The sequence below is a fragment of the Bombus terrestris genome, chromosome 2, assembly GCF_910591885.1.
Source record: "Bombus terrestris chromosome 2, iyBomTerr1.2, whole genome shotgun sequence".
Taxonomy (NCBI): Eukaryota; Metazoa; Arthropoda; class Insecta; order Hymenoptera; family Apidae; genus Bombus; species Bombus terrestris.
Genome location: NC_063270.1, coordinates 17,310,626 through 17,336,361, shown reverse-complemented (window position 1 = coordinate 17,336,361; position 25,736 = coordinate 17,310,626). Strand labels below are relative to the sequence as shown.

General features: G+C 40.1%; 1 protein-coding gene across 1 annotated transcript; it reads right to left on the bottom strand.

Moving 5' to 3' along the window:
- Nucleotides 1-291: 291 nt before the first annotated feature.
- On the bottom strand, nucleotides 292-25,736 carry LOC100652222 (lachesin). The gene is made up of 9 exons (XM_003393993.4): nucleotides 25,550-25,736; nucleotides 10,996-11,086; nucleotides 9,815-9,936; nucleotides 6,560-6,745; nucleotides 5,712-5,904; nucleotides 3,406-3,534; nucleotides 3,201-3,320; nucleotides 2,350-2,520; nucleotides 292-1,539 (listed from the first exon to the last, which is right to left on the bottom strand). The coding sequence occupies exons 2-9, from the start codon at nucleotides 11,072-11,074 to the stop codon at nucleotides 1,166-1,168; spliced, it is 1,374 nt and encodes a 457-aa protein (XP_003394041.2). The 5' UTR covers nucleotides 11,075-11,086; nucleotides 25,550-25,736; the 3' UTR covers nucleotides 292-1,165.

The following is a 25,736-nucleotide window of genomic DNA, read 5'->3' as shown; positions in this document are numbered from 1 at the left end:
AAGTTATATATTAATTTACTGGTTCGATAATATTCTTAAGACAACCGTGTTCTATTTCTTTCAAAGTACAACATGTAGAGACACGGTTTTCGAATCAATTTTCTTTACGGATATAAAGCGATCCAAGTTGTCATGAAACAGAAAAAATATCGCGTTCTTGCAAAAATAAATTCATACATTTGCAAAGAATGTATTGATTCTTACTTTGATTAAAAAATTGTCCCTTTAAGACAAACTGCATTGTTTGAAAGGATCACTGGTATTCACTAGAAGGGATATCGAAACAGGCCATTGGTAAAAACAACGTTTATTGTCGTACATACATACACAGATACACAACTCAGACGTTAACATCGATAAATAATACATTCATTTGTTACTAATGAGAACGTTCATGAACCGATGATCAGGTGTGCAAAAGTAGATCTCGTTCCGTTCGTTCGATCACATTCATGCCTGAGCAACCGATTTTTCGAAATAAAATTTGTGGAAAGCGGCGAATAACAGTTCCCCCAACATGCACACGCACAAAATATGTATAAACAATTAACGTCTACGTTCGCGTTCGAACGTACATTCGAAAATAACTGCACATCATATCTGTGTTCGGCAGTGTGACACGAGAGATTGGTCTAAAAATGAACATCCATCGATTCGGTAAATTCACATACACGCTTTCTACACGTGTATCTGGCAACGACAACAGTCCTCGAGCGTTTTATCGGTGATGGATGATTGTTCTACCGATTTAACGTATACAACTACAGTTATTGTCATAAAAAACCGTTCGTTATTTTTTTTTTCACCACAAAACGATATATATCGATGCGTTTGACATAATCACACATGTGTGGACGATAACATCTATAATCCTAAAGGTTGTGCGTGTACTTTTCTACACGATAGAAGCGTCGCTGACCATTTCTCGCATTGGAGATGAAAAAGAATATAAAAACATTGTCTATGAATCGAAAATATGAATATTTAACGTAAAACATAACGAACATTAGTTAAGATAAAATGGACTCTTGTTTTCAAAGATATTTTTACTTCCTGCCTTTCCCTCATTTTTTCCCTCTTAGCTCCTTTTCTTTAATCCCTGTTCTCGTTTAATCCCCGTGAAAGGTGATTTGTACTCTTCCGTACATACGAAACAGCCGATTGTTTACGAGTTACAGATCACTATCACTAGGAAAACGAACATTAATCCTACGCAGTTTAATCGCGAGTGTTGTCGCAGCGATGTGACGCTATTCTGAACGCTCAGTTGAGTCGGTGTAGAATGCGCTGGCGCAGGTGCAGGTGCCGGATATGATGAAACTTTCGATTTTTTCATTGTGACATCCGTCAACGTGTTCGAACTGTTTCTCCTTAACATCGGCTTTGCGTGACCCATATTTCCATTTTTCGACAACGAACCACCTTCCCGTCCGAATCCATGGTTCCCTGTTCTATCCATTTGCTTCTTCGTGCCGTACTTGTCTAAGAAGTCCGTGTTGTAGCGAATAGGTATCGACGTGGTTCGCGTCAAATGCAACTCTGTAACCATTTTATTTTCATATCATTTGTCAACGATGTACAGAATTTGATTTACGAAACTGTATGTTTATTTATGAAAGAGCAAAAAATGTAACGATTTAGGTATCGCGTCCGCACATTTCGATCAAACATATGTTGTACGTGTCCGATTGAACGAGTTACCGAAAAAAAGAAAAAAAAGCAACGCGTTTACATCGATCTTCTAACAGGAGGAATTAAATTTTCGATCATATTCCGATGATATAAACGAAGAATACTTTGAAGAATATACGGTTATGATCTTTTAAAATCTTTAAGCTTCTGCAAGCTTTTGCCTTTACAACTCCCTTAGCCTAGCACATGGAGGCGAACCGATATCGGTTTATATATGAGAAACATATATCAACGAATATAATTGCTTTCCGTGGCTACGTGTCAGAGAAAGCCGCGGTAAAGTTTTTCAAGCGTGAACAGCGCAAAGCTAACTATATATATTTCTTCTTCTTTATAAGTTAAATAAATAGTGTTATTTTTTTAATGCTAGATGTAGCTATCAATGTATCGTTCGATTCTATTAAATATGTTTTTCTTATACCTTCGAAACAATCGTGAAAAAGATCTTTCTCCGGTGAAAATAATTTGCTATTATTTTAAACGAAGAAGAATCCTCTAGCGTTAAATATGTGTCTATGTAGAATTAATACAAAATTTCGAAAAGATTGATCGAACTAGTGTATTTTCATCAAAATATTTCAAATTTATCAAGTGGGAAGACTTTGATAACTGACTGTATCTATGAAGCGATATAGTAATCGAGTGTGAAAAGATTACCTTGTAGTCTTATCGTTCCTTCGGCCTTGCCAAGCAAATTTTCCGCCGAGCAGCTGTAACTACCGAAGTCGTCCCTATTCAGTCTCCTGATGGTCAAGTTCAACTGATACGCATAATCGTTCAACGGAATCTCCGTTAGATCATGTTTCTCGTCCGACAGTAATTTCATACCTATAACAATCGTCCGTCGTAAGATTGGTTTAATATTATCCGTCCAAACAGAAAACGGTAACGATCCCATTCGGATCAATATCTTTAGTGTTTATACTATCGGTCTACGTCTGATAGATTAAAAGCAATATCTTTCCTTTTATAGTAACAATCGTTTGACAATGTTTCCGCGCTTATTATCAAAAGATTTTTTGTTAAATGATTATAAAATTATTAAACAACGATAAAAAGGTAAAAATAGAGGAAAAGAAGAGGAAAAGGAGAAGAGAACTTGAAGTACATACTAATTTTCACTCCTGATTTTCAAACTTCAAACATGAATAACTTAAAGCTTGTCTAACTAAAACTCCTGAATCCTGGCTCTCTAGTACCCGACTGTAATTCTGGTTTATCTCGAATCGATCGAATCTGAGCTATTTGAATTTGCTGAGAATGATGGTCAGCGTAACATATCTGAAAAAGCCGGTATATTATGTATATATATATATATATATATTTGTCTGAATGGAACCATGCTGTTACTGCTCTGACTCTGAATAGATAATACAAACCAACCTATATAACCATTAACATTGATTGGAGGATAGACGATAGAATTCACATAACAAGACGCGGGATAATGGCCACACTGAGAACGATATTGAGAAATAACACGTGAGATTCAATATTATAATGCTCACCATTCTCCCTGTACCATGTATTCAGAGCTTTCGGCCAGGACTCGACGTAGCAATGAAGAACGACGTCGCTGTTAACAGGTGCCGCTACTAATTGGTTCGAGACTTTAATCAGCGGCTTAACTGCATCGGAGAAAACTATAATTAATCACTGGAAGTTTCTTCGTCGAGGTGCCCGCCAATTTAACAGGCCCGCCACTTCACTTACATCGTACGTTCACGTAATATCGTTTGCTGACCGTTGGCGGCACGCCGTTCGAGGCGATGCAAAGGTAAGAGCCCATCTCCTGCCGCAGAATACCCGTCAGATGAAGTTGCTCCCCTTCGTACGACTTTACTGCGTCAAGCATTATCAACGGGTCATATGAAACGTCGGGTCAGACTATCTAGGCACATATATGTTATATCGATATTCCTATTCTATTTTACTGCCGTCGTTTAGACGGTAATTTTACCCTATTCCGACGATTGTAAAGTCTCCTTCAGGAATCCTATTGATATTTCTATTCTAAATCCTTAGAAGCCTGGAAGGATATTTCAAAGATATTGTACCTCACATGTAATTTTCATGTTTCTACTTTATGTCGAAATGGATTGGATGCAATTTTCTGAACATTATCTGACTGTTTACGGCAATTCATATCCTTATGAATACGATTAAAGAAATAGGATTTAAGAAATTTGTTTTACTTCTTTAATATTATAAAAAAACTATATCATGGATATTTTATGCTCTTCTACGTATTACGTGTATTTTGCATCATTAAATTCTTTTATGTTATATTTAAATGTCTATTTATAACGTTAGCTATGATAAACAAATCGAAATATAAATAAAATTCTTTACATGTTCCTACAAGCACAACGTCTTTCTATGTATATGTAGTATCGTGGAAAAGGGCTTTAAAAAAACGTCTAGTTAACCATAAACAATGTCGCGAGGCGCCGTCGGGTCCATCAATGTGTCGTCGGTTCTTCAAATGAATAGTTTCGTAGAAAAGGCCTACGTGACCCTGGCCACGGGCCTTCGCGGAACACATGCGTGGTGGGGCTAAGAAAAGACAAAGGGATGCTAGCCCATGGGGTATTAGTTAGTCGTGAAATCGTACAGTGTAAGTTGAGAAGTCAGAGAGAGTGAGTGCAGAAGCTGGAGAGTGTGAATAGAGGAGCCGAAGAGTATGAATCGGGAAGTTGAAAGCCGAGTATGATAATAAGACGTACGACAGTATTGTAATCAGTTCGTTGTATTGAATATTACTTGTTAAACCAAAACATCATTACTTGTCCTTACTCTAAGACCCATTAAGTTACCACATATATATACAGCATAAGGATGAACATTACCCTCATTATGAAGTTAATTCCATTCTTTCTCAATAATTTCAAAATAATTCGTTTATAAACAATAGTCTATAAAAATAGTCTATAAAATATAATAATATTTTGTCCTTTTGAAAATTTCCCAACAGGTCATATTACGTACCTGTTGTATACGAATCTTATCCCGTTTTAATATTCCGTATAACATTTTTATTGCGGTTTCTGGGCAACGTAACGTATGGGGAACGACGGTGGATCCGAATTGAGTTCATTAAGGAAGCCGAAACAACGTGAATACTCCCCTATGATGCGTTTTACGGAAAGATCGTCGAAACGCCGGCACGATATAGATTCTGAGTGGTAGACACTTTTGCGGCGCAATGTACACAGCGAATATTGCAATCGGGTATGCGAATCGATGGGGTCGGCGAAGAGGAAATATATGTAAAGTCAACATCCATCACTCACTGTTAGAAAGGCTAATCGGCTGGTTGATTTTCTGCGGAACGCGATGGACCAGACAGGATCGCGCTTTCACGTTGATACGTTCAACGAATATCTCGTTGCGTGGAACGGAACTGCATTGAAATACTCGAGGCACATTACACTTATGTACTTATTCATGTATGCATCTTTTTTATAAGCACCAGGAACAAGATTTAATTCATGCAAATCAGACGCTTTTAACTGCCTAATAATAAAAATACATATTGATTCTCTTTAAAACGATTATGACTCCGTTATTGTTGAAAAGTTTGCTGTGTTTCTTAATAATCGTGATTTATGAAGGAAATAACAAATAGTATTGTTCGTTACTTTTGCTTTTAACAGATTTGTTAAAAGCTTCCTTTAATCTACTGTCAGTTTTGCAAACAGTAAAGTTTAAGTAAATTTCCGGCATTATAGAACATTTCGATTCGAAATTATTTTAATACAGCGTAAGAATTTCTTTAATCGCAGCTAGAATAATAGAAATATTCAAAAGTATCTTCTTCTAAAAGTGTATATCTATAATATCAAATGTTCATCCGTTTCCAATGAGAAATCCAAGTTTTTAATAATCTACGCGATCAAAGATAAAAATCATCGGTGATGTCGGACCTAAAGCTTGCTCGAATCACTGATCGATCAAGATCATTCAAATTGGTAGTATCGTCGGTATAAACTGTCAGAAATAGTTCTGGAAAATGTTACCTCGTTGAACACCATGCTCCGTTCGAAGAGTGATATTTCGTCCATCTTCTCGTCGCCAAGTGATCACAGGTTTCGGTGTTCCTGTGGCGCGACAACGTAGTCGCAGATCATTGTTCTCTTTCGCCGTTAGGAGATCGGCCGAATCGTCCAAATCCATGATATCGGGCGGTATCACTACCTTCATGTAACCAATCTACGCAAAGATCGTTACAGACTATCGTATACTACCATTTGTCTGTACGTGGAGAAGTCTAGTCTGACCCATACTGTCCCAACCTACTCTTCCCCGTTTCTCCCTCGAAACATTTAAATCAAGCTTAACTCGCGGATTCAAACCTCAACAAATACGGCTGTTCCAACATTGAGACTTCCCTTTAATCTAGGTTTATCATCGGAAAAAATATATATACGATATATACCAGTTGACCAATCGTAACGATAACACTGAAAACACAATGAAACGAATCGTCTCATATTTTATATCCGCTTCGTTTTATTTCGCGTGTTTTCGGTCGGCCTTTCGCGACGAAATTTTATATTCAATTTTGTCGATTTTATCAACGGTTATCCCTTCGATAGTAATATTTTCGACGTGTCAACCGTGTTAGCTCCAATCGACGGTAATGCAACAAACGTTATCTATTAACTCGTCTCCCTTCGTCCGTATTGTATCGTATATACGATATCGAGACGATTTAATAAAAGCACATACAAAAATAATAATCATTTGTAATATATCACGTATATAGATACATATATCTACTTTTAGGTAGAAGCAAAATATGGAACCGAGTACGCTGATTTAATAATAATCAGATGAACGTACGAAGATGAACGTACGTACTAACCTGACTCCTCATAGGATCCGTATTAACTTGACACATGTACGTGCCAGAGTCGTTCGGTTGGACGTTGGTCACGTGCAGTTTCCACGTGTTATGTCCATTGTGAGTGACAGACAACCGTGGGTTTTGAGCGACCATGTGCGTATGAATGGCCAGGATAGCTTTCGAGTCGGACTTCATCCAAGCGACCTGCATAATACAATCACGGAGCATGAATGTTCTCGCAGTTTCAGCAACCGATTATAAACCGCAACTCGCTGCCCGTATTACTTACACTGCTCACCCCCTTATAATACCGTCGTTTTAGAATTAGTTTGTTATGAATGATGTATCTTGTTCTGCCTAGTCAGTAACATAGCGAATAGCGTGCATACATATATATATGTATATCTATATGTACATTCTCGCTTGTAATACATTCTCCGGTTCAATAAGGTTCACGTGGGCGAACCCTGCAATAAGAATAATGCGTTCCTCGCTCGAATGTACCAAGACTGATTACTGGAGTTGTAAATGCCGCCGCTTTACTGTCTATTGAACGTTCCTAGGTATTACCTTGGTTACTTTCTTGATTAGGCAGTTAAACCTACCCGGTTAGAACGGCCAAGGCATTCTTCGTTTCAAGGTATTCTTCTTATTACGCCTTTTCTTTGCCTTTCTTTCGGACCTTGCACTCGTTTACGAGGTATGAATAATAAATTTCGAAAGAAACGTTCCTCGTTGGACGAGTGTTCCAGTGGGTCGAAGGCAGGAAATACGGAATACGAATGGATAGAATTCTGTTTAACATACCTTTTTTTCTGTTGGCGTTGTCCCTGCTATGGTCACACGTGAACAAAAAAATAAACATGAAAAAAGGGGGAAATTACGGTAGGAAAAAATGCAGATAATTTACCTTTCGTAAGCTGTTACGTTAAGATAAAAGAATATTATTTACACGCACGCGAATTATATATTTCAAGCGATATATGAGAACAAGTTTCTCCCTGCGCGAACGTAAAATGTTCTCTCCGATTTCCTTCTGCATTCATGAATTCCGACATAAATGCGCCCGTTAAGACTCGGAACGTAAATATTATACCGCAATAAGAAAGCAACTGGAGAAAAAAGAGTCGTATTACGGCGTAATTCAACTCTTATTTTCCATTTGTTGCTCTCTGGAAACGAACAATGTCGAAATTAAAGGAACGTATTCTGCGGTTGTCTCGTGAAGGAAAAAAGGAAAATGAAACGATGGGGTAACGTTAGACGAATTTCGCTAACTAAACGAGCATCAATCGCGATCTGCTCGTTGTATGAGTTTGAAATTTCGTTTGTACGTTCACCACCCCCTTCCACTCCCCAATGAAGCGTAATTATTTACTAGAGTATCCTGACGCGAGTGAATGAACACTGTTATTGGATTCCAGGATTCAAATTCCGATCGGTGATCGTACTTCCCCGTTTGGTCCCGTTTGTACGAACATACGTCCTGCGTGCTCGATCTGTCGTATTTCAAACGACGGTTCTATTGAACGGGTGAAAGGGATTTTAAATCGGTAGAACAAAAGCGGCGTTTTGATCGAGCGGCAATGGAATTTAAGGTGTGCATAAATAACGCTGATGGACCGTTCTGCCCGACAGAATAATTCTACGTGTTGGCGGGAAAAAATTTTTTTTCTCTCTACGCAAACAATAAGCGATCGAATGGTGGCTTTACGCGTATGGCATCTGTTATATCTCACGCGTTTAGAATGACATTGAATCGTCGAATACATACATCTCGCGTTTTCGATGGTTCTCTAAAACGTACGCCGATCGATGCCCCGATCGTTTAAAGTAATTACTTTTGTCGCATCGTTTCTCCTCTGAATTTGAACAAATCTTCATCTCTATACGTTTGTGACACGCCGTCAAATATTATGGTATACGCAGAATCTGTGAAATTGAAGCTTTCGTAATTAAAATTACCCTTACCGATTTTTATCCTTTTTTCAGCAGAGAAAAAGGTATACCGTAGTATGTTTATTTTTTGTTTCATGGATTTCCATTTTATTTTAACAGAATATTCATCGTGTTACGTATAACCATCGTGACTGTTTTCTATAATGTTTTACCGAAAAAATTGTATCCAGTCAAATTACGAAGTTGGAAATTAAGTTGAAATAAAAGTGTTATTAACAAGAACAGAAGAAATAGATCCGCTCGCTTGGTGAGAAACAATTAAAAAAAAAAAAAAAAAAAAAAACAGTTTTTTCTGTAAAACCGGTCAATTTTCATTCCGCAATAAATCAGAGTACAGATCGTTTTCAACGATATCGATTTTATCATGTTACGAGTCTGACTACTAGAATTTATCTAAAATATCAACAAAATTCGCCAAGGGTTGTTTTCGTTATGGCCTCTTCAAACGTGTTTTTTTCCATTTTTTATATTCGACACGATAAATTGTTTTGCATCGCGATATTTCGCTTTCCCTACGAAAAATCTCATATAGAGTTATTGCACTTTTAAAACAGAAGCAAATGCTACGAAGGGAAGAGAAAGGGAAAGGGTACGGTACTCTTGGACTGGTAGAAATCAGACCCATTCACGTTGTACGGTATATTAGCGACTCTGATTTATGTCTCTTCTTTCGAGCTTCCTTTCTTTTCTCCGAATACTCGCCTGCTCGCTGTAACATTCGAATTCCCTATGCTTCCACTTCTTCTACTTCTTTTTCTTCTTCTTCTTTCTCCGCTTCTCCTTTTTCTTTTCCTCCACTCTCTTGTGTCCTTTTCTATTCCTCGAATCCGGCAGGACGAAATCCTCTGAACACCCGCCAAGAGCGTTTCATCTCGCGATAGAAGCGATTGTCGATTCGAGCGCGCAATCAAACTTGGACTTCTTCTCGAAAGTGAATTACTCGGCAGGTCTGTCCCGCGTGGGGCTCTGGACAGAAGTCTGGATGTGGACTGACGAAAGTGCAAACCTACGTGCTTTACCATAATCGACATCATACGTGTCTATTTCAACTGTATTTCGCCACTTACGTATGCCCCGTTGATTTCTTTTACGTACAAACATGTATAAAGTAGAGATATCAGGGAACCTTTGTAAATATTATACTCTGTTAATCAGCTTGGTTACGCAACGATAACTACGTTGTTCGATTTGACACGATCGCGTTTCGAGTCGTGGCCAAACATTTACGGAAATACGATTTAAGTCATTACTTACGATTTTGAAGCGTTGATCCTAATCGACTTACTAATTACACCGACACGTGAATGCAATTACCTTGTAAGATTGAAGATGATTAACGACGCAGGTGAAGGAGACGTCACGACCTTGAATGACCGTATGGTTCTCCAGAAGTGCTAGAAATTCTGGCTGGATCTCGGACTTTGGCATCGCTTGACCTAGGCCAAGGGGAATTATACCGGGTATAATTAACGATCGTGGGATTAATGATCCAGCAACGTTACATCTAATTAATTTTAAGCGTTACGCTCCTCGAACGAAAACAATGTGCTTCAACGGGAGAATGCATCGTAGCGTTCGAATAACAGTCACGAATTCTACAATTTCATTGGACGTTTGCCTTTCTCCATATATTCTGTCGGGCTCGATATTGATTTCTTTAATCTTTTACATCTCTCTTAACACGACCAGCTTAATCTAGCTCGTCATGCATATCGCTCCTCTATAGATTCATAGCGAGTGTACGAGGCAAAGTTATGGGGCAATAATTCTTTTTCCACTGAGCTATTCAGATTTAGTTTCTCTTCTTCGTTCAACGAGCTTTTTGTCCGTAGAGGTACGCGTGTGACGCGTGTCGTCTGAACATCGCATCGGCGAGAAATGGAAGAAACGAAAGAAAAAAAGACAAGGAAGACCAGGGTGTCGCGTAGAGAAATGTTTATTAACTATATCAGAGTAAATTATATCAGAGCGTCGCAGCCTCTGACACCTTATTAAATAATAAACGTTCCCTGCGGTGAGACGCGCGGGAAAGATGAATTTGAAGAGAGCGTTATGCCTTTGTCACGCGTTACCGGACGATGAAACGAGAAATTAGATATTAAACGAATATTTCGGGAGAAACTAGAGGAGGGAGTAACGTTTAGCCGAGCTTCGCTCTTGTAATTTCTGCTTCGCGTTCACCTTGCGAACGGGAATGCTTTTACGGAAGCTCTGGAGACTTCCGATAGTGCTTTTAGGAGCATTTTATTTGATTCTTACCGAAAAGTGGAGCAAAGAAACACGGAGAGAAGGAAAAGTAGCTACGGCACGATGCTATTACGATACAAGAGATTCGTTCGTATCATTTTGTACGGATTAAAAAACTTGTAACTTTTGCGCCCCGTGTTCCGACCAATTCAAACTTGTTCTTCTACGCCTCTTCTCGCCGCTACGATTGGATGAAGAGTGCTACTTCTGATTCTAAGGAGAGAGAGAATATCTCATTTGATTCTTACCGAAACTCGAATACAGGAAGGCAGCAAGGAAGAAGCAGAGAACAATGTCCCGCGATGCCATACCACAGAGCAAGGCCATACGCCATACGTACTGCAACAAAAATGATTTATTCGTTTTTTGGACGAAAGGCGATCTTTCAGAATTACTATATTTATCTTGCGAACGTAAAAATCTTCATCTAACCTGTTTTTTGGTGATATAAAAAGTACAAGAACGCCAAAAAGTTTTAATGAACCTATTAACCGAGAAAGGGGGAGCGAATTAACTCGTTATTCAGATCCCAGTCTCTTGAAAATATGACGAGTTCTCTATTTATAAATATCCTATTGTTTAATACGTTTTAATACTATCGTTTCATACTTATCACTTTAATATATAAATTATATCATATTTACATTCGCAAAGATTAAAATTAAACTAATTGGAATTAACTTGATTTGGTCGATTTTTAATTATAGAAATTTTTGGTTAGGAAATGATCCGATTGAAATATCAACCATCGATCAGTTCATAAACGATTATAATGGAATTTGATGCGAATTTAATTTAGGTTACTTAGTTTTACATGATTTTTAGATTGCAGTAAATTCTATTAACCGAAGATAATATTTCTCAGTAATGGATGCTCCTTTCCATTTCAAATATATACATATTTTATTGTATCAGTGTTCAGATATTCTTTCCTTTTAGCGTTTAATGAGCGTCAAATAACGAGCGTTAATGAGCGAAATAAAATACGACATAATTGAAAAACTTTAAGATGGTATAAATGCAACAGAATTAGCAAAAATAAATGATATTGGGAAAACCAAAATCGCAAGGATTATAAAACAAAAACATGATATTGAGAATCATCTAAAGCTCGTACATTCCTCTGACGTTGACAACGATAGGACAACCTTAAATTTACCAATTTGACGAAATAGTTTCGTTGAAATAAGAACAATAACAACGACGATTTTACACGAGTGGAAACGGTATTTCTCAAGCCGAAGCATCCGCGATATTCGAAAAAGCGCTCGGATGATTCGAAGTACAAGAAAATTATGGCTCTATACGTTTACCTATAATACGTTGAAACGATTATGTGACTTAGCAGCCAAAAAAGATATGGAATGCATCGGTATTTAAAGAAACTATCGATTAATCTAAATTTGTATTTGAATAAATGTCATTTCATATGAGAAAAGTGATTTTATTCTGTGATTCGAAAATTCCATTATCCGAACAGTTTTGTTTCCCTATTAGCTCGGATAAGAGCTCTGCTGTATTTAAATGCAGTTTGTATTCGTCATTAATGGCATTTACCTAAATAAATATAAATGATAATAAATATAAGACATAAGTATAAATAGAGACATAGTACTTCAGAATCACGCCCGATTTAATTACATCAATTGATTCGGTTAACAAACACAATAGCTTATTACGAGAATCTATCGAATTCTCTGACTCAGCCATAGTCTACCGCGATTACCATAACTTCCTGGTCCCTCGTGAGAGAGCATACAGAAACATACAATATACCAATATACGGCAATCGGTGGGAAAAGAGACAGTGAAGAAAAGACGCATAATACTTTGGTCGGTAAGGCGAAGTAAAGAATTTCGCATGGCCGTTCATGGGCCCGGGTTTGACGGGGTGGCACGGGGTCAAGCTGAATCGCGTGAATATTAACTCGACAGTTGGTCGCCACATAAACGCCAACCGTTGATATATCCCATCCTCACCCTCCTGCAGCCAGCACCGCAATAATACTCGAATAGTGGGTGACTGCCGCCTCTGCTCTTCCCTTTTCAGCCGCTACCCTTCGCCGAGTATCCTCCGCGACCCCACTACGAGTCGAGGCGAAGCGAGGCCCGCGCGAAATACGCACACTCGCGCGACTAAAGGCCGGTCAAATGAAAATTTCGCTCGTGCCGAAGCCTGGCCTTTATGACTTCGGGCCACGTTCTCTTTGCATCGCCGAAAATTACGCCGCGACTGCGGTATTTAACTTAAATAACCATCCCCCTATCCCCTCTTTCAACCGACAATTTCAAGAGACAAAGACAGACAAAGGGTGAGTTTGGGAGGGATAGAGACCCTCGGCAGAGCATGATACGCATTTAATATCTTTCAAGGTTCGATGACCGGTCCAGTTGTCCGGTCCAGTTGTCCGGAAAGAAAGGCTACTGGGATACATATCCGGAAGTTATATAGAGAGGATAAAAAGCTCGTTAAGTGGCTAACATTATGATATAGGTACCTACATGAATGTATAATGTAGAATCATTTATAGAGCGAGTGTTATTAACACTCCCAAGATGAATATTATCGCAGACTTTAACACGCCTGGTATCGCGCCGTTTTCGCGAATGTTTTAGTTCAAGTTTTATCTATAAATGATAGCGCACGTTGGTTTTTATTATATATGAATAGGTGAGGAATCGCTATTTTATTATTAGCTCTAAAATTCGGTTTGTTATTTATGCAATTACGCGTTTCGTGTTTAGCGTAACAGAGTAAGATGCTCGAAAAATCCCACGCATCGAGGGTGTTAATATTGTCTGAAATATTAAAAGAAATATTTTCATGCATATCGGAAACATAGGACAGATGGGGTCAAGGAGCGGGTGCGTCAATGTCAAATTCAGCGGCACGCGTATATTTGACGAAATTATGGAAAGAAGCAAACGAATGTGCGCGAGCTAGAAAGTACGAAGTTAAACCTCTAAAAATTCGCCCGCGCTTTTCCTCGTACGTAACTCGGACCGACGAAAATTACGGCAGCGCCGACGCTGTGAACCACGACGGCCGACATGCATACATATTCCCGTTAAACAGTCCTGCGAAAGTGCATCGCGTTTCACTGGACTGCTGCTTTTTAGGCGGATATACGAGGCAGTCGAGTGGTGGCCATCAGCCGGCGACCGCTTTTTGTTGCCTCTTTTTCGTTGTTTTTACAATATTTACATGGGGACAACATCGTAACCATGACAGGAGAAAAAAGCTTTTAGCGATTACATTGTCGCGTGTTGATTCCGAGAAGGCGAATCGTTGCGAAGAAGGATGCTTCTGTGAGGTACTAAGCGCAATTAGCGATCGTCTCGCGGTTTCCAATGGAAGAAAGCGAAAGACGAGAAGAGTTTCAGAGCTGCAAAACTGGGCAATTAATCGAACTGAAAATTACGATCGTCTATCTATTAATAAATATGAATGTAATCGTAGTGTAGTCTGGGTAAACTTCAAACTTTTACGCTTGTGTAAATATTATTCTGTCCCTTTTTTTAATTAGTTTGCATGAATCTTTTCATGGTTGCTTTTATGCGAACGCGTACAACATTGTACAAACCGACTCGGTTTTTATTGTAATCAGACTGGACAATTGTTTCGATTATTTGATAGTGGATTTCTGAGCATCTCGAGCTAGTATCGCAGTCGAGAATATGGAATCTAGGTGTTTTGAACGTTGCTATTTATCTGGAACGTGAATATAATTAAATGCAAAACAGTATCACGCGATCTTTTGAATGTCCGTCATTAGCTGTACCATAGCAAATTAAACATCGAAACACCAATTTCCGCGCAGAGCATACATTTGCACATCTATCCAAAGTGTATGCACAGAGTATTATAAACGCGCGCACGAGAATTGCATGCTGTATTACCGAGAGAATGAATAACAGGCAACGAGTGCCTCTCTGAGAGGTCCAATAAGCTGTTCTGTTGGTCACTTTTGACTCGAAGGAAACTGGACGTGGTTTGGCTAACCAAAAGCGTCTTTGATTCTCCATATAAAGTCCATCACTCTCTTCCTCCCTCCCACCCCTCAGCTTTTCTCTTGCTCTCGCTCTCTCTTTCTTCGTCTGAATATCACGGAAAATCTCTCCATGCACAATTACTACCGTATATCAACACCTTAATGTATTTTCCAACAGATACAAGCACATCAGAAGAGTTTAATACACCAAACGATACACGTACGCGCTTCATTGCATTCAAAATATCTTTGGACATAGAGAACGACGTTCGTTCAAAATTCGTTTCGTGACCCTTTCATACGTAATACGAAAATTAGGGCGAAAGAAGTCTCTAGAAGAGTTTGATTAATTTCGTCTTCATTAATTCTGAGTGGTATTTAAGCTGGACAACGTCCCCTAGATACGGTAAAAAATGTCTCACGCATGAGAACGACTGGGAGTTCCCTGATCGTAAAATGCGTCCGGAAAGCTTCCAAGTCTATTTGGGAGGCCTTAAACGTTGGAGTTTAACCGACACCCACAGCAGTACAAGACAGAACGCCACGGTAAGAGAGTACCAAGATGTGTAGGCAAAAAGAAAGTAAGACGAGGGAGAGGGAAGAGAAAGGTAACTTCGGTTCTTCCACACACAGCAGCGGCTACGACTCGTCTTTTCTTTCGTTTCTTTCCGCCTCTTTGTCTAATACCCGTTCCTCTTACTCTTCTACTGGCTTTTCGCTGTTCTTCTCTGTCTTTTTTTTTTTCTTTTCTTTCCTTCGCTATCCTGACTTCTGAAGCGCGAAAGGAAATAAGAGTCGCTCCATGGCATCGTCTATCCGTTCATTTTACCAGGTTTGCTGTCGGAGCTATTACTTACGAGTTTCCACTTTCTTCCCGTTTTCTCCTCTTTCCCTTATCCCTGGGCTCTTTCTCTCGTTCGTTCAGGTATCGTTCTACCGTACAGTTAAAAACCGTACACAGTTTTCGAGCACTCTCATCGAATTCCGTCGGCCGAAGCTCCTTAGGTTCGTCGAGCGCCAGTTCCTTTGCATTCAGCTAATCTTCTCACCGGATTTACTTCGTCGAGTTTCTCGTTTTTGCCAGCAAGAACAAGCAACCTCCGTCCTAACTAAGTGCCACGAATCTTTCCGCGGTGGAAAACCGGGAGAAAAGAAGAAAAACAAAACAGTGTCTCCTTTTACGGGTTCCTGAAGGATCGATTTTTGCGGTCGCCTTTTACTTGGAGAATAACCGTAGTTGAATTAGCAAGGGTCAAAAGGTCGGGCGGAGGATAAGGGCCAGGGGTATCTGCAAAACCCGTCACAAAGTGTTACAAACTCGTAATTCAATTCGACTCGCAATTCGAGCAACTCCCGATAGATAATTCCTGCACTTTTGCACGACTAGCAGCGTGCCTCCATTAGGCCAGTTTACATGGTACACTTGCTAGAGCTCCAGCTAAATACCACACTCAGACTATCCTGTGAATCAGGCATTTGGCTAATACGACTTAAGTAGGCATCTCGATCGATTTTAACGCCATCTGGGCATACCCATATATGTAACGCTCGATCGATGTGAAAGCTTTTGTTTAAGGCCAAGCAGGTGCGTTATAATCAAGCATTCGGATGATTATGAAATTTGCATAGAATACGGCGAAGCGGTTGTTACATGCATAACCGATCCTTCTGATAAAAACGAAAATCGATTACATCCTTCCATCGCAACGAAGTGTACAAAAGATCTTAACGATTTGCCTTCTTTAAGTCGACCTATAATCCTTAATTGGGGAAATTTTTATTCCTTAAAAAGCCCCCGTACCCGGAATACGAGCAACAAAAGTTCTCTAGCATATTCATTTTCCCAGTGATCTGGGAAAGTGCAACTGTGTAGTCCTCTCGAACGTGTTCCTTCCCATCTCCTAGGCTCGCCTTTTCGCTTCCTTTCTCCTTCCTTTTATCCCTCCATTTTCCCTACGCTGTCGGCTTTCTCCCTCTTCAACGCTCAGTGCTCGTTAATGTACCGAAAAGGTACAGGGAAATGGCGATTGACTATCGATGAGAGTCCGATCGTTGCCGGAGGATGCAAACAACTTTTCGGAGTTTCGACCGAACTCGATACGTATTTACATACGCATTGGTTTAACGTTACTTGGAACCTGATTGTTCGCGATAAAAGGTACACGCGAGATCCTTATATTTAATCTACCGTGGCCGCCGGAGACAGCCGCTTTCGTCTTCGCGTATATTCGCTAGTAATCGTCCATCGAATTCGACTGGATCAGAAACGATCGATATCGCCGCGAAATATAGATTCCAATTTGCATTGGAATTCCGATAGAACGTTTACTAAGCGTTTTAGCAAGCGATCAGTCTATTCGAACGATATGGATACTTGGGATTCTTTTCTCGAAAAAGTCAGCCAGTCTCGACTTTATTATCGATTAGCACGAGTTCATCCGCGATAAAAGTTCGGTGTCACTTAAGAGAACGTTTGAAATTCCTTGTATACGAGGGCGGAGAGCGGAGGATAACCGTGAAAGTTTCTATAAGCCATTAAACGGCACGGTCAATGGAAATCAGGAAAGTTCGATTCGATGATGTAGAGTCATTCGACGAAAGCAGCGTCACACGTCCGAAAAGAAGAAAGACCTCGAACGTTCTCGAATCCTATATACCCTTTAATCTGTGCTAACACGAGTCACTACTGCGTAACACTTGTGTCCAGAAATAACATTTTTTTTACCTGACTCGGAGGAGGGTGACACACAGCGGTACACCGGGAGAGGCACCCTTCATCGGCGAACTTCGATACTTCAAACTCTCGTCGGATTTCTGGGCAAACGTAATCGTGCTCCGATAGAGGCCGAGAGATCCATCAACTTCCTTTGTTAACGAAACAGGGTGCGATGATGTGAATCGTTAAAATTTTGCACGCGTGCATTGTCTCACGCGAGAAGTAATAATTAGCACTAGCAGGTAGCGTTAAAAAAAAAAAAAAAAGGGAACGCGTAGAGTCAGGCCTTCCTAACTTTCGCACAGAGAAAATTCTCGCTTTATTAAATTTTCCTGGCAACCCGTTGATCCGAACGGATACTCAAAAGCAATTTTATCTTCATCCTCGTTACCATGCACGCGTTCGCACGCTCCTGCTAATAGCCAGACCGGTAATATTTCATTTTTGATGAGATATCGCGGGATTGTGGGTACGCGACCGGTGGCATCCGCGTTCCAGAAAACCATTCAATTGCCATCGTTTTCCTTCCGCGGAGGCATCTTTCCTTAATCATTTTCTTCTTCCCGTCTGCGTCCGTCGAAATCGAACGGGAAAGAAAGAAATGAAAAATGATTTCCCCCCGCGTGAAATCGGATCTTCGAATAGGTCTTACGTAGCCTAGGTATATATCGAGGCTTATCGATCGAACGTCTTCGAACTGGCTCCCACGGTATCCACGTAGCACCGCGGATCGTTCAACGAAACGCGGCAGAAGCACACGTAACGTACCACGAAATGGCAAATTGACTATCGATGAGCAGAGACTGCCACCAGAGTAATAGCCGCAGTTAGGTTTGCACGAGAATTCGAGTTTCTCCGCGTGCTGCTTTCTGTGCTGCTGCTGCTGCTGCTGCTGCTGGGTTACCCTCTCCTATCCTATTCTCTGTCTCTTCTCTTCTCCCTCGAGTAGAACGACAGAACTTAAGGATTGTGGTTTAAACTGTCTGTAAAGTTGGCTGCACCTTGACTTCGCCTCCTATGGCTTTCTGAAGCAACGACAGGCCATAGTTCGAGACCCGCGTATGTACCCGCGATACTCGCTCCCCGAGACTTTCACGAACGATTCCACCCGGTTGCATATACCATGCCACCGTCATGGATATCAGCGGAACGTAGTGCGAAAATATTACAGCAGCTCCGGCTAGACGAGCACGAAAATTCACTTATGCACTTCCGTCATGCCGTAAATTGAATCGAGGGAAATGAGGCACACGACCACTGGACGTCAACGATATGGAAGAGTCTCGCCGATGCACTAGACGCGAATCCACCGATCGGGACCGATAGGAAAGTAAGTCAAACAAGATTGATAGAATTACGAACGAGCCAGAGATTTAAAGTAGTATATGCCGCCCCTAGGTCTGGCTGCCATGCGTCGCTGCCGATCTCTCCTTCCGGCGGTCGTGACTGTCCGTGGAATTTCGACCAAGAATTTCCAACATCGTGACATTGGGCTCCATAGCTCGGATGCACGGACTAGCATGGAAAATATCGGATGAATAGAGTTTAAGAATTGATGCTTCAATCTCGCCGAGAGAAGGGAGAACGGCGCTCGCTTGATGTAATGACACGTGTTGGTAAACCAGTCGTGTATTTGCGGTTTTCTAACGAGGGTCGTAATATCCATTGTGTCCGTATGTTTATTCTTTCTTGATGAATTCGTGAATAAATAAGCTCTCGGTGGCGAAAATGCTTTTTAAGCACGAAATATTCATATTGTTTGTTATTCACGGTCTAACTGCGTTAACATCAGTTTTTGTTCTATACTGTACACCGTTTTGTTCCGGTACGTTTTGCCTTGGAAAGTCGGAGCCTCGCTTCGTATTTTGTCATGGCGCCAAATGTTAGGTCTGACGCGTTCATTAATCACTCGAGATGAAGATGTCAATACGCAGGACGCGTTTCGTGTCAGTTGGATGCGTTCTTCCCGCTTTCCACGCTGAAATACTTGCACGCGTAGTGCTCTCTGACTGATCCCTGATGTTTATCAAGGAACAGTTTCCAAACTGCTGCGTAGGGGAACGTCGAACAATGACGATGTGTAAGCACGCGAACCGGTCAAGATGTACCAGAAACATCGTAGAGCTTCTAATCTCACTCGCACTGTGTTTCTCATAGATTCAATTATGACACTGGTTAGATTACTGTGCATGCATAGCGCTGTAAATTCTCTGAGAGTTCGAAGATCCTCCGACTCTCCGACTCTCCGTGGAGCCAAGTTATCTCCATGGGGAGAATCTTGCGGTCATTGTATCAAAGGATCGCTTACGGAAGAAAATGTTTACCCGCATCTTGTACTCTCTGTAGATCGATGGAAAATTATATTTCGATAATCGAGATAGCATTCGTCGTAGAAAAATAAATTTAAAATATAACTAACTAGATAATACCGACCAGATCTAAATAACGGAAAGCACAATCAGCACTGTTTGCAGTTGAATGAATTATTTAACGTTCGATATTATTCATTCAGATTGATTCGATCAATTTGTCGACGTATTAAAATGCGCGGAGATAATATTTACCAAATAACAAACTATCTGACGCTGCACGTTATATCGTATATTATGTAGAAACGTGGTAATTCGACGTGTAGAAATGACTTGACAAAAATTGTAGCGGTAACAGAATTCTTGCGGTTAACGCTGGCTGTTCTTTATCATCAAATATTTGTTACGCGCGTCATTTCAATGCCAGAATAATAGCTAAATCAATTCGTTTGTAACAAGTAATTAAGCAACGTTATATTAATATCAGACTGAATTGAGTGAATTATTGAAACATGTGAAATTTATTCAGTCGCGTCATTGACACGTACGATAGAGAATTCCAATTACTACGATCGAATCCCAAACTAGCTTCAGTCTAAAATAAAAACATGCAACAGCATGTATTTCCTGTTGTTTACGACTATCCTTAATTATATGTAAATTTGCTAGAGATTACAGCGATCAGAGATACAAGTTGGTGAATCAGGTCAGCTTCCCGAAGAGTAACGAAACAGGGTTTAGAGTAAATTAGCAAGAAAAAAGGCACATACGTAAAGAGGCTTAGAAGCGATAAACTTGGCACATAGTGCATCGCAGCGCTTTGCAAGACCGCAAAATCCTTGTTTTCCTGCTTGCCATAAGTGGAGCCTAGGGATTTATCTAACATTTGAGCATCAAGTATGCTTCCACTCATGCGCTCTACCGATCCCCCGTGGTAATAAGACTCGATGGATTCGTAACAGGTTGCGGTTAGAGAGAAACTTATAGAAGATACGATGATCTCAGGTATTTTCATGCGGTAACTTGGCAACATTCGGGCATCAATTCGCATAGAGTCGATCGATCGAATTTTCATACATACAATGTGGTAAATTGATTTTAGCGAACATCAACCGTGGAAATAGGCCATTATGAATTCTAATACAATAATATGTCAAGTGCCGACCAAATTATTGGCAAAGCGGCTCCGCGCGAACGTAATGCGGTGCCGAAACAGCTACGAGTCATACTGACAGAATCCCCCGATAATTGCTAGGGAAACGAAATGAGCGAGAGTAAGAGACCCTTTGATGAAAAATTTCTAATAAAAAAAAAAGTGCTAGGCGAATTCGCAGAAACAAAGACTATCCTTCAAAGAAGGATGAGGCAGTCTGATTGTATTTTAATAAGCATTACGCGCGAATTGCTTTCAATCATAAACGTCTGCATCCTAAACAACAACTTAGCACTCGGATTTCGAAGGGATCAGACACGGAACCGAGCCCGAGGGATAAAGGAGCAATGGTGGAAAACGCGAAAGACGAAAACGAAAGAGTGAGAGACGCGAGTTATGCGCTACAAGCGGAACCAACACAGGAAGCTCATTAAGTTGCACCCCGCGGCTGAGCCGTGCACAGAGAGATACACCAGGTGCCCCTTTTACCCCCTTCAGTACGCTCGAAGAATCCCCACCTGTTTCGCCTGGTCTGTTGTTTGCCTGGATGCGCGACGCACACCTTCTACGCATTCAGTGTCACCTTCGTTAGGCGACATTGAGAAAAAATTATGATAATGACGATCGTGCCCGAGGGAATTTCCGCACTGCGTTTTCTCCGAGATTCGAGTGCTTTCCTCTTCTCCCTCTCTCGCTCTCTCTCTCTCTCTCTCTCTCTCCCTCCCTCCCTCTCTCTATGTTTTCCCTCGAATACCGGGCGAGACGACTCTATTCTGGCCTAGCGGCGAAACCCCGCCAAAGCATTCAACCGTTCTCTCCGGCTAAATAAAAAATTTCGAACAGCCACGATATAAATCCGTATCGCCAGCCACGGATTTCTATCTCTAGATAAATAACCTCTAAATGATTCGATTGGCAGAGCTGAGCGTAAAAAACACAAACGGGTAGAGATTTTTCTTTTTCTCTTTCACTTTCCCAGTTCTTTGTATTTTTATTTTCTCCACTTTTTTCGGTACAAGAACATAGTCGCTCGAGTTTTCCGCGCCACATAGGAAGCTTGATATCAAGAAAAATTGTATTTCTCGTTGGTTAGAACCTAATTATACGTGCTTGTCGTTCTTACTCAATCAGACGCGATACGACTCTGTAATGCGAAATTTCACTATTTTCTTGCCCTTTCGTGGGGCGAAATTGAATTCGACTAGTTGCTCTCGTGTCTCAACTTCCGGCCAACTATCGTCACTTTACCCATGAAACCAGCTGCCTCGCTGAACCTCTACTTCCGTTGACTTCAATCTTTTCTTTTTTTATCTTCTCTCCAAGCCCACTCGACCAGCAACGCTTACAACTACAGGCAAGTATACGCGTCTCGATGATAAATCTGTACGGCTGACTAAGGGTGGGAAGAAGAAGAAGAAGAAGAAGAGGTGTGACTATAATAATTACCGACATCCGTCGATATATTGAATAGCAGTCGATGGTGAAAGGTAATAGGGGCATACCAATAACATCTAACGGAGAACGGTATCATCAGTCAATCTACTGGCACGGCATGTTTATTACGGGCACGAGTTACTGTCGGTGGAACAAATGCCTCTACCGAACGGAAAGCCACTCTAGCCAAACCTGTCCATTATTCCTGTCGTTCACTTTCGTCACTTCCCCCCCCATATAACGTCCCTCGTCACGATGCAACGTGTGCCACGATGAAAGGGTGCAGAAACAAGCGCGCTACTGTTGAAATTAGAAGTGGATTGCAATAAGGCAGTTCGATTTTTACGGTGCACTGGGGAAAACCTCGTTGATTAAGCGTGGATTATCGTAGAGATTTGTTCCATTTTCTCTTCTCCTTCTTCTTCTTCTTTTCCTTCTTCTTTTTTCGGTCATTTCCTTTTTCAAAATCCTTTCTTCGCTACAATTTCGCTTATCCCTGCGATATTCGTTTCTTGAATTTCTTTTATCGAGTACCCGAATCGGAACTTTTGAAAGACTTTATGTTTACACCAATGAACGTGATCGAATCGGAACAAACATCGTAGCGAAGCTCGATGAAACTAAAGCTCCCTTTAATTGGAGAATAACCATGAGCGTAGCCGATTCGAAAATAGGGAACAAAAGTAAAAAAGCGGTTTATCTTTTTACAACAGCTTTCAAAGCTTTTCACGTCATACGTTTTACGTTCTTACTGTTTATAACTGATGAATCTTTTTTCTAATGGTCAGAAATTTTCCGCCCGCCCGTGTAATATCTACTCACCCCTGTGCAAATGCAATATCCCTGTAGTCACATTCTTATTCAATCCCCCTGGACTATGTCTAGTTTTTAATATATCTTCTGGACGTTTTCTTTTGTTCAAAGATAGAGCGAACGGTGAAACGTTAATAAAATGAGTTCAGTTTACAGAATGTATAACAACATCGGTTTACATATAAAAGCTATTACTGGCTAGAAGACTGGTTAGAAAAAAGGATAAGCATAGACGTGGATCAGAATACGTTAATGGCACCTGTTGTAAACTGAAGCTCATATTAAAACATCAACTATTTAAACTATTACGTTCCCATCTACTTTCACCCTTTAAGAAACGAAAAATTAACAATCGATACAAAAAAGTGTTAAAGTCGAAATCTATAAGATTCATTGATAGTATATTTAAAATCTGTTTGCGAATTATCCCTACAACTATCCGTCCAACTAATGTAAAACAAAAGAATTACATCGATGGTATTGCATATGTCGATTGAGAAATATCTAGGAATCCTCTATTTTGATTGCAGGGATAGGAGTAAGATATCTGTTTCGCGTACACATACGTACGAAGGAAATGAGATTTGCTATGCATAGAAAAATAAACTGAACCTTGTTTCCATTTCCTGTTACAACTATATAAAATCCAATAGGCGTTCAACAGGGTACATAACAGTATTCGAATGGTAGGGATTTATTCGTTTCCATAGAAATATCAAATTCTTCTGAATCCTGTTCCAATCTTCGCAATTAAATGAAAAATATGGTAAAAAGAAGGAGAACGGATAAAACAGAATACGACGCGATCATTAGCACCGTTAACGTGAATTGCTGAATTTCATAGATTTTCGAATTCCCTGTGCTAATTATTTCGAAAGTCGTTCCATTGCAACGCTACTTGATAGAGAGCGATAAAAAAAGGCGGGCGAAGAGAAACAGGATAACGGAAACATCGTAGCAGTTTTATTTAATTCAATCTTGAAAACTTTTAACTAAGGAAGACTTCGTAGACATCGCTTACTGCCACCCTTGCTTTCTCTCTCTATCCTTCTCCACCCTATACCATCATCGTCCCTTCTATTTCCCTATTCTCATTCTATCCCCCTTCTACATTCTCGGCCTCGCACTTCCACTATCATCGCGACATTGCCCGAATTTTGAACATTAGTTTGCGAACCATTTAGCACAACTACTCGGTGCTTGCGAGTGTAGTTCGAATCACAGCACATGCATCGGCGTGCAACTTAAACCGCAATACTTAGTACCGTAGTGCTCGCCGGTACAGTTATTGTACATTATGCTTGGCGAGTCTTCATCACTGTGGCAAAGCGTATAATAGCATTCGCGGGACATGCGCGAAGATAATTGGAAAAAGAATCGAGTACCGTACACATACAGCGAGGACGATAAGAGTAAAAACTGTAAAAGCTATGATGCCCGTGGTACTCAACATGCAGAATTAGAAGATTGACTAGTCGAATAAGGTATGATCGATATTCTGTGACAGCTAATTTTATTGGAAAACTTCGTTCAACGAAACTTTTGCCATAATAAATACGCGTTGTATATTTAATAAAATACTCTCTTGTCTTTGAGGGATTTGTGATTATTCAGCGGTACAGATACTTGGAAATTAAAATCTTTCTTTTATCTTTAATTAATGATATTCTGTATAATGACACGCGTGTATATGACTTTTGCAATTTTTTAAGAAGATATAAAAGTGAACCAGCTTCGAAGTGAACCACGCAGTTCTTTTGATATAGGAAAAGAGCGCAATTTCACGTTACGCGTAATCCCTTAAAAGCAACTCTTATGTTAGTTAATTACCGTAAATGTAGGAGTTAGTACGTCTTTCTAGAAATATTAATTACCCCTCGCTACCGGTATATTAATTTTACCTAGCGAAAATAATATGTTCTTGGGGTTTCCAGATATTAAATATCATTGTAGAGTTTTAAAAAGTTATCGGGTAATTAATAAGAAGACGTAAATTATTATAAGAAATAAAATTTCAATTCTTCCTCCTTCGCGCTTTTTTCAACCTATTATTTAACGGCGCATATTGATTCGAATTCGGTATAAATTATCGAGCCATATTTGGATTTCTATATGCTTCTTCTCAGCATCTAATTTAGCATCTAATTTATTGAGGTAGTAGCTATATTATAAAAATAAAATTTAAAAAGTGTGTAATATTATCATGGCTGTTATGTTAAAATAACGTTTTCTTAATAAAAATTACACTTTCTCCTATAACAATTCGTAGTTTATAGCTTGAATAAAAAGTTGTATGCTATCCGCGAAAATTTAACTATCAAACTTCTTTTTCGTATAAGTAGGAAAAAACGGTTTAAAATTGAAAAGAAAAATCACATTACTCACCGCGCTCAAACGCGTGACGAAATTTAATATTGGACGTTGTCAGCCAATGACACAATGATCTGAGGGCATAACTGTTGCTCTTCTCGAGATGATGCTCGAATGAAGCGTAGCACAAATGTCAAGATGTGGCGCGTACCGTACTAACGGGCAGACGGTGCACGACTGTGCGCTGAACACCCTCGCAATC

Excerpts from the sequence above, each read along its gene's own strand:
- LOC100652222 (XM_003393993.4), bottom strand. The coding sequence starts at position 11,074 with ATGGCCTTGCTCTGTGGTATGGCATCGCGGGACATTGTTCTCTGCTTC. Across the intron at positions 9,937-10,995 it reads CTTCCTGTATTCGAGTTTCG|GTCAAGCGATGCCAAAGTCC; the intron begins GTAAGAATCAAA and ends CCCTTGGCCTAG. Across the intron at positions 3,535-5,711 it reads GGAGCATGGTGTTCAACGAG|TAAAGTCGTACGAAGGGGAG; the intron begins GTAACATTTTCC and ends TGCTTGACGCAG.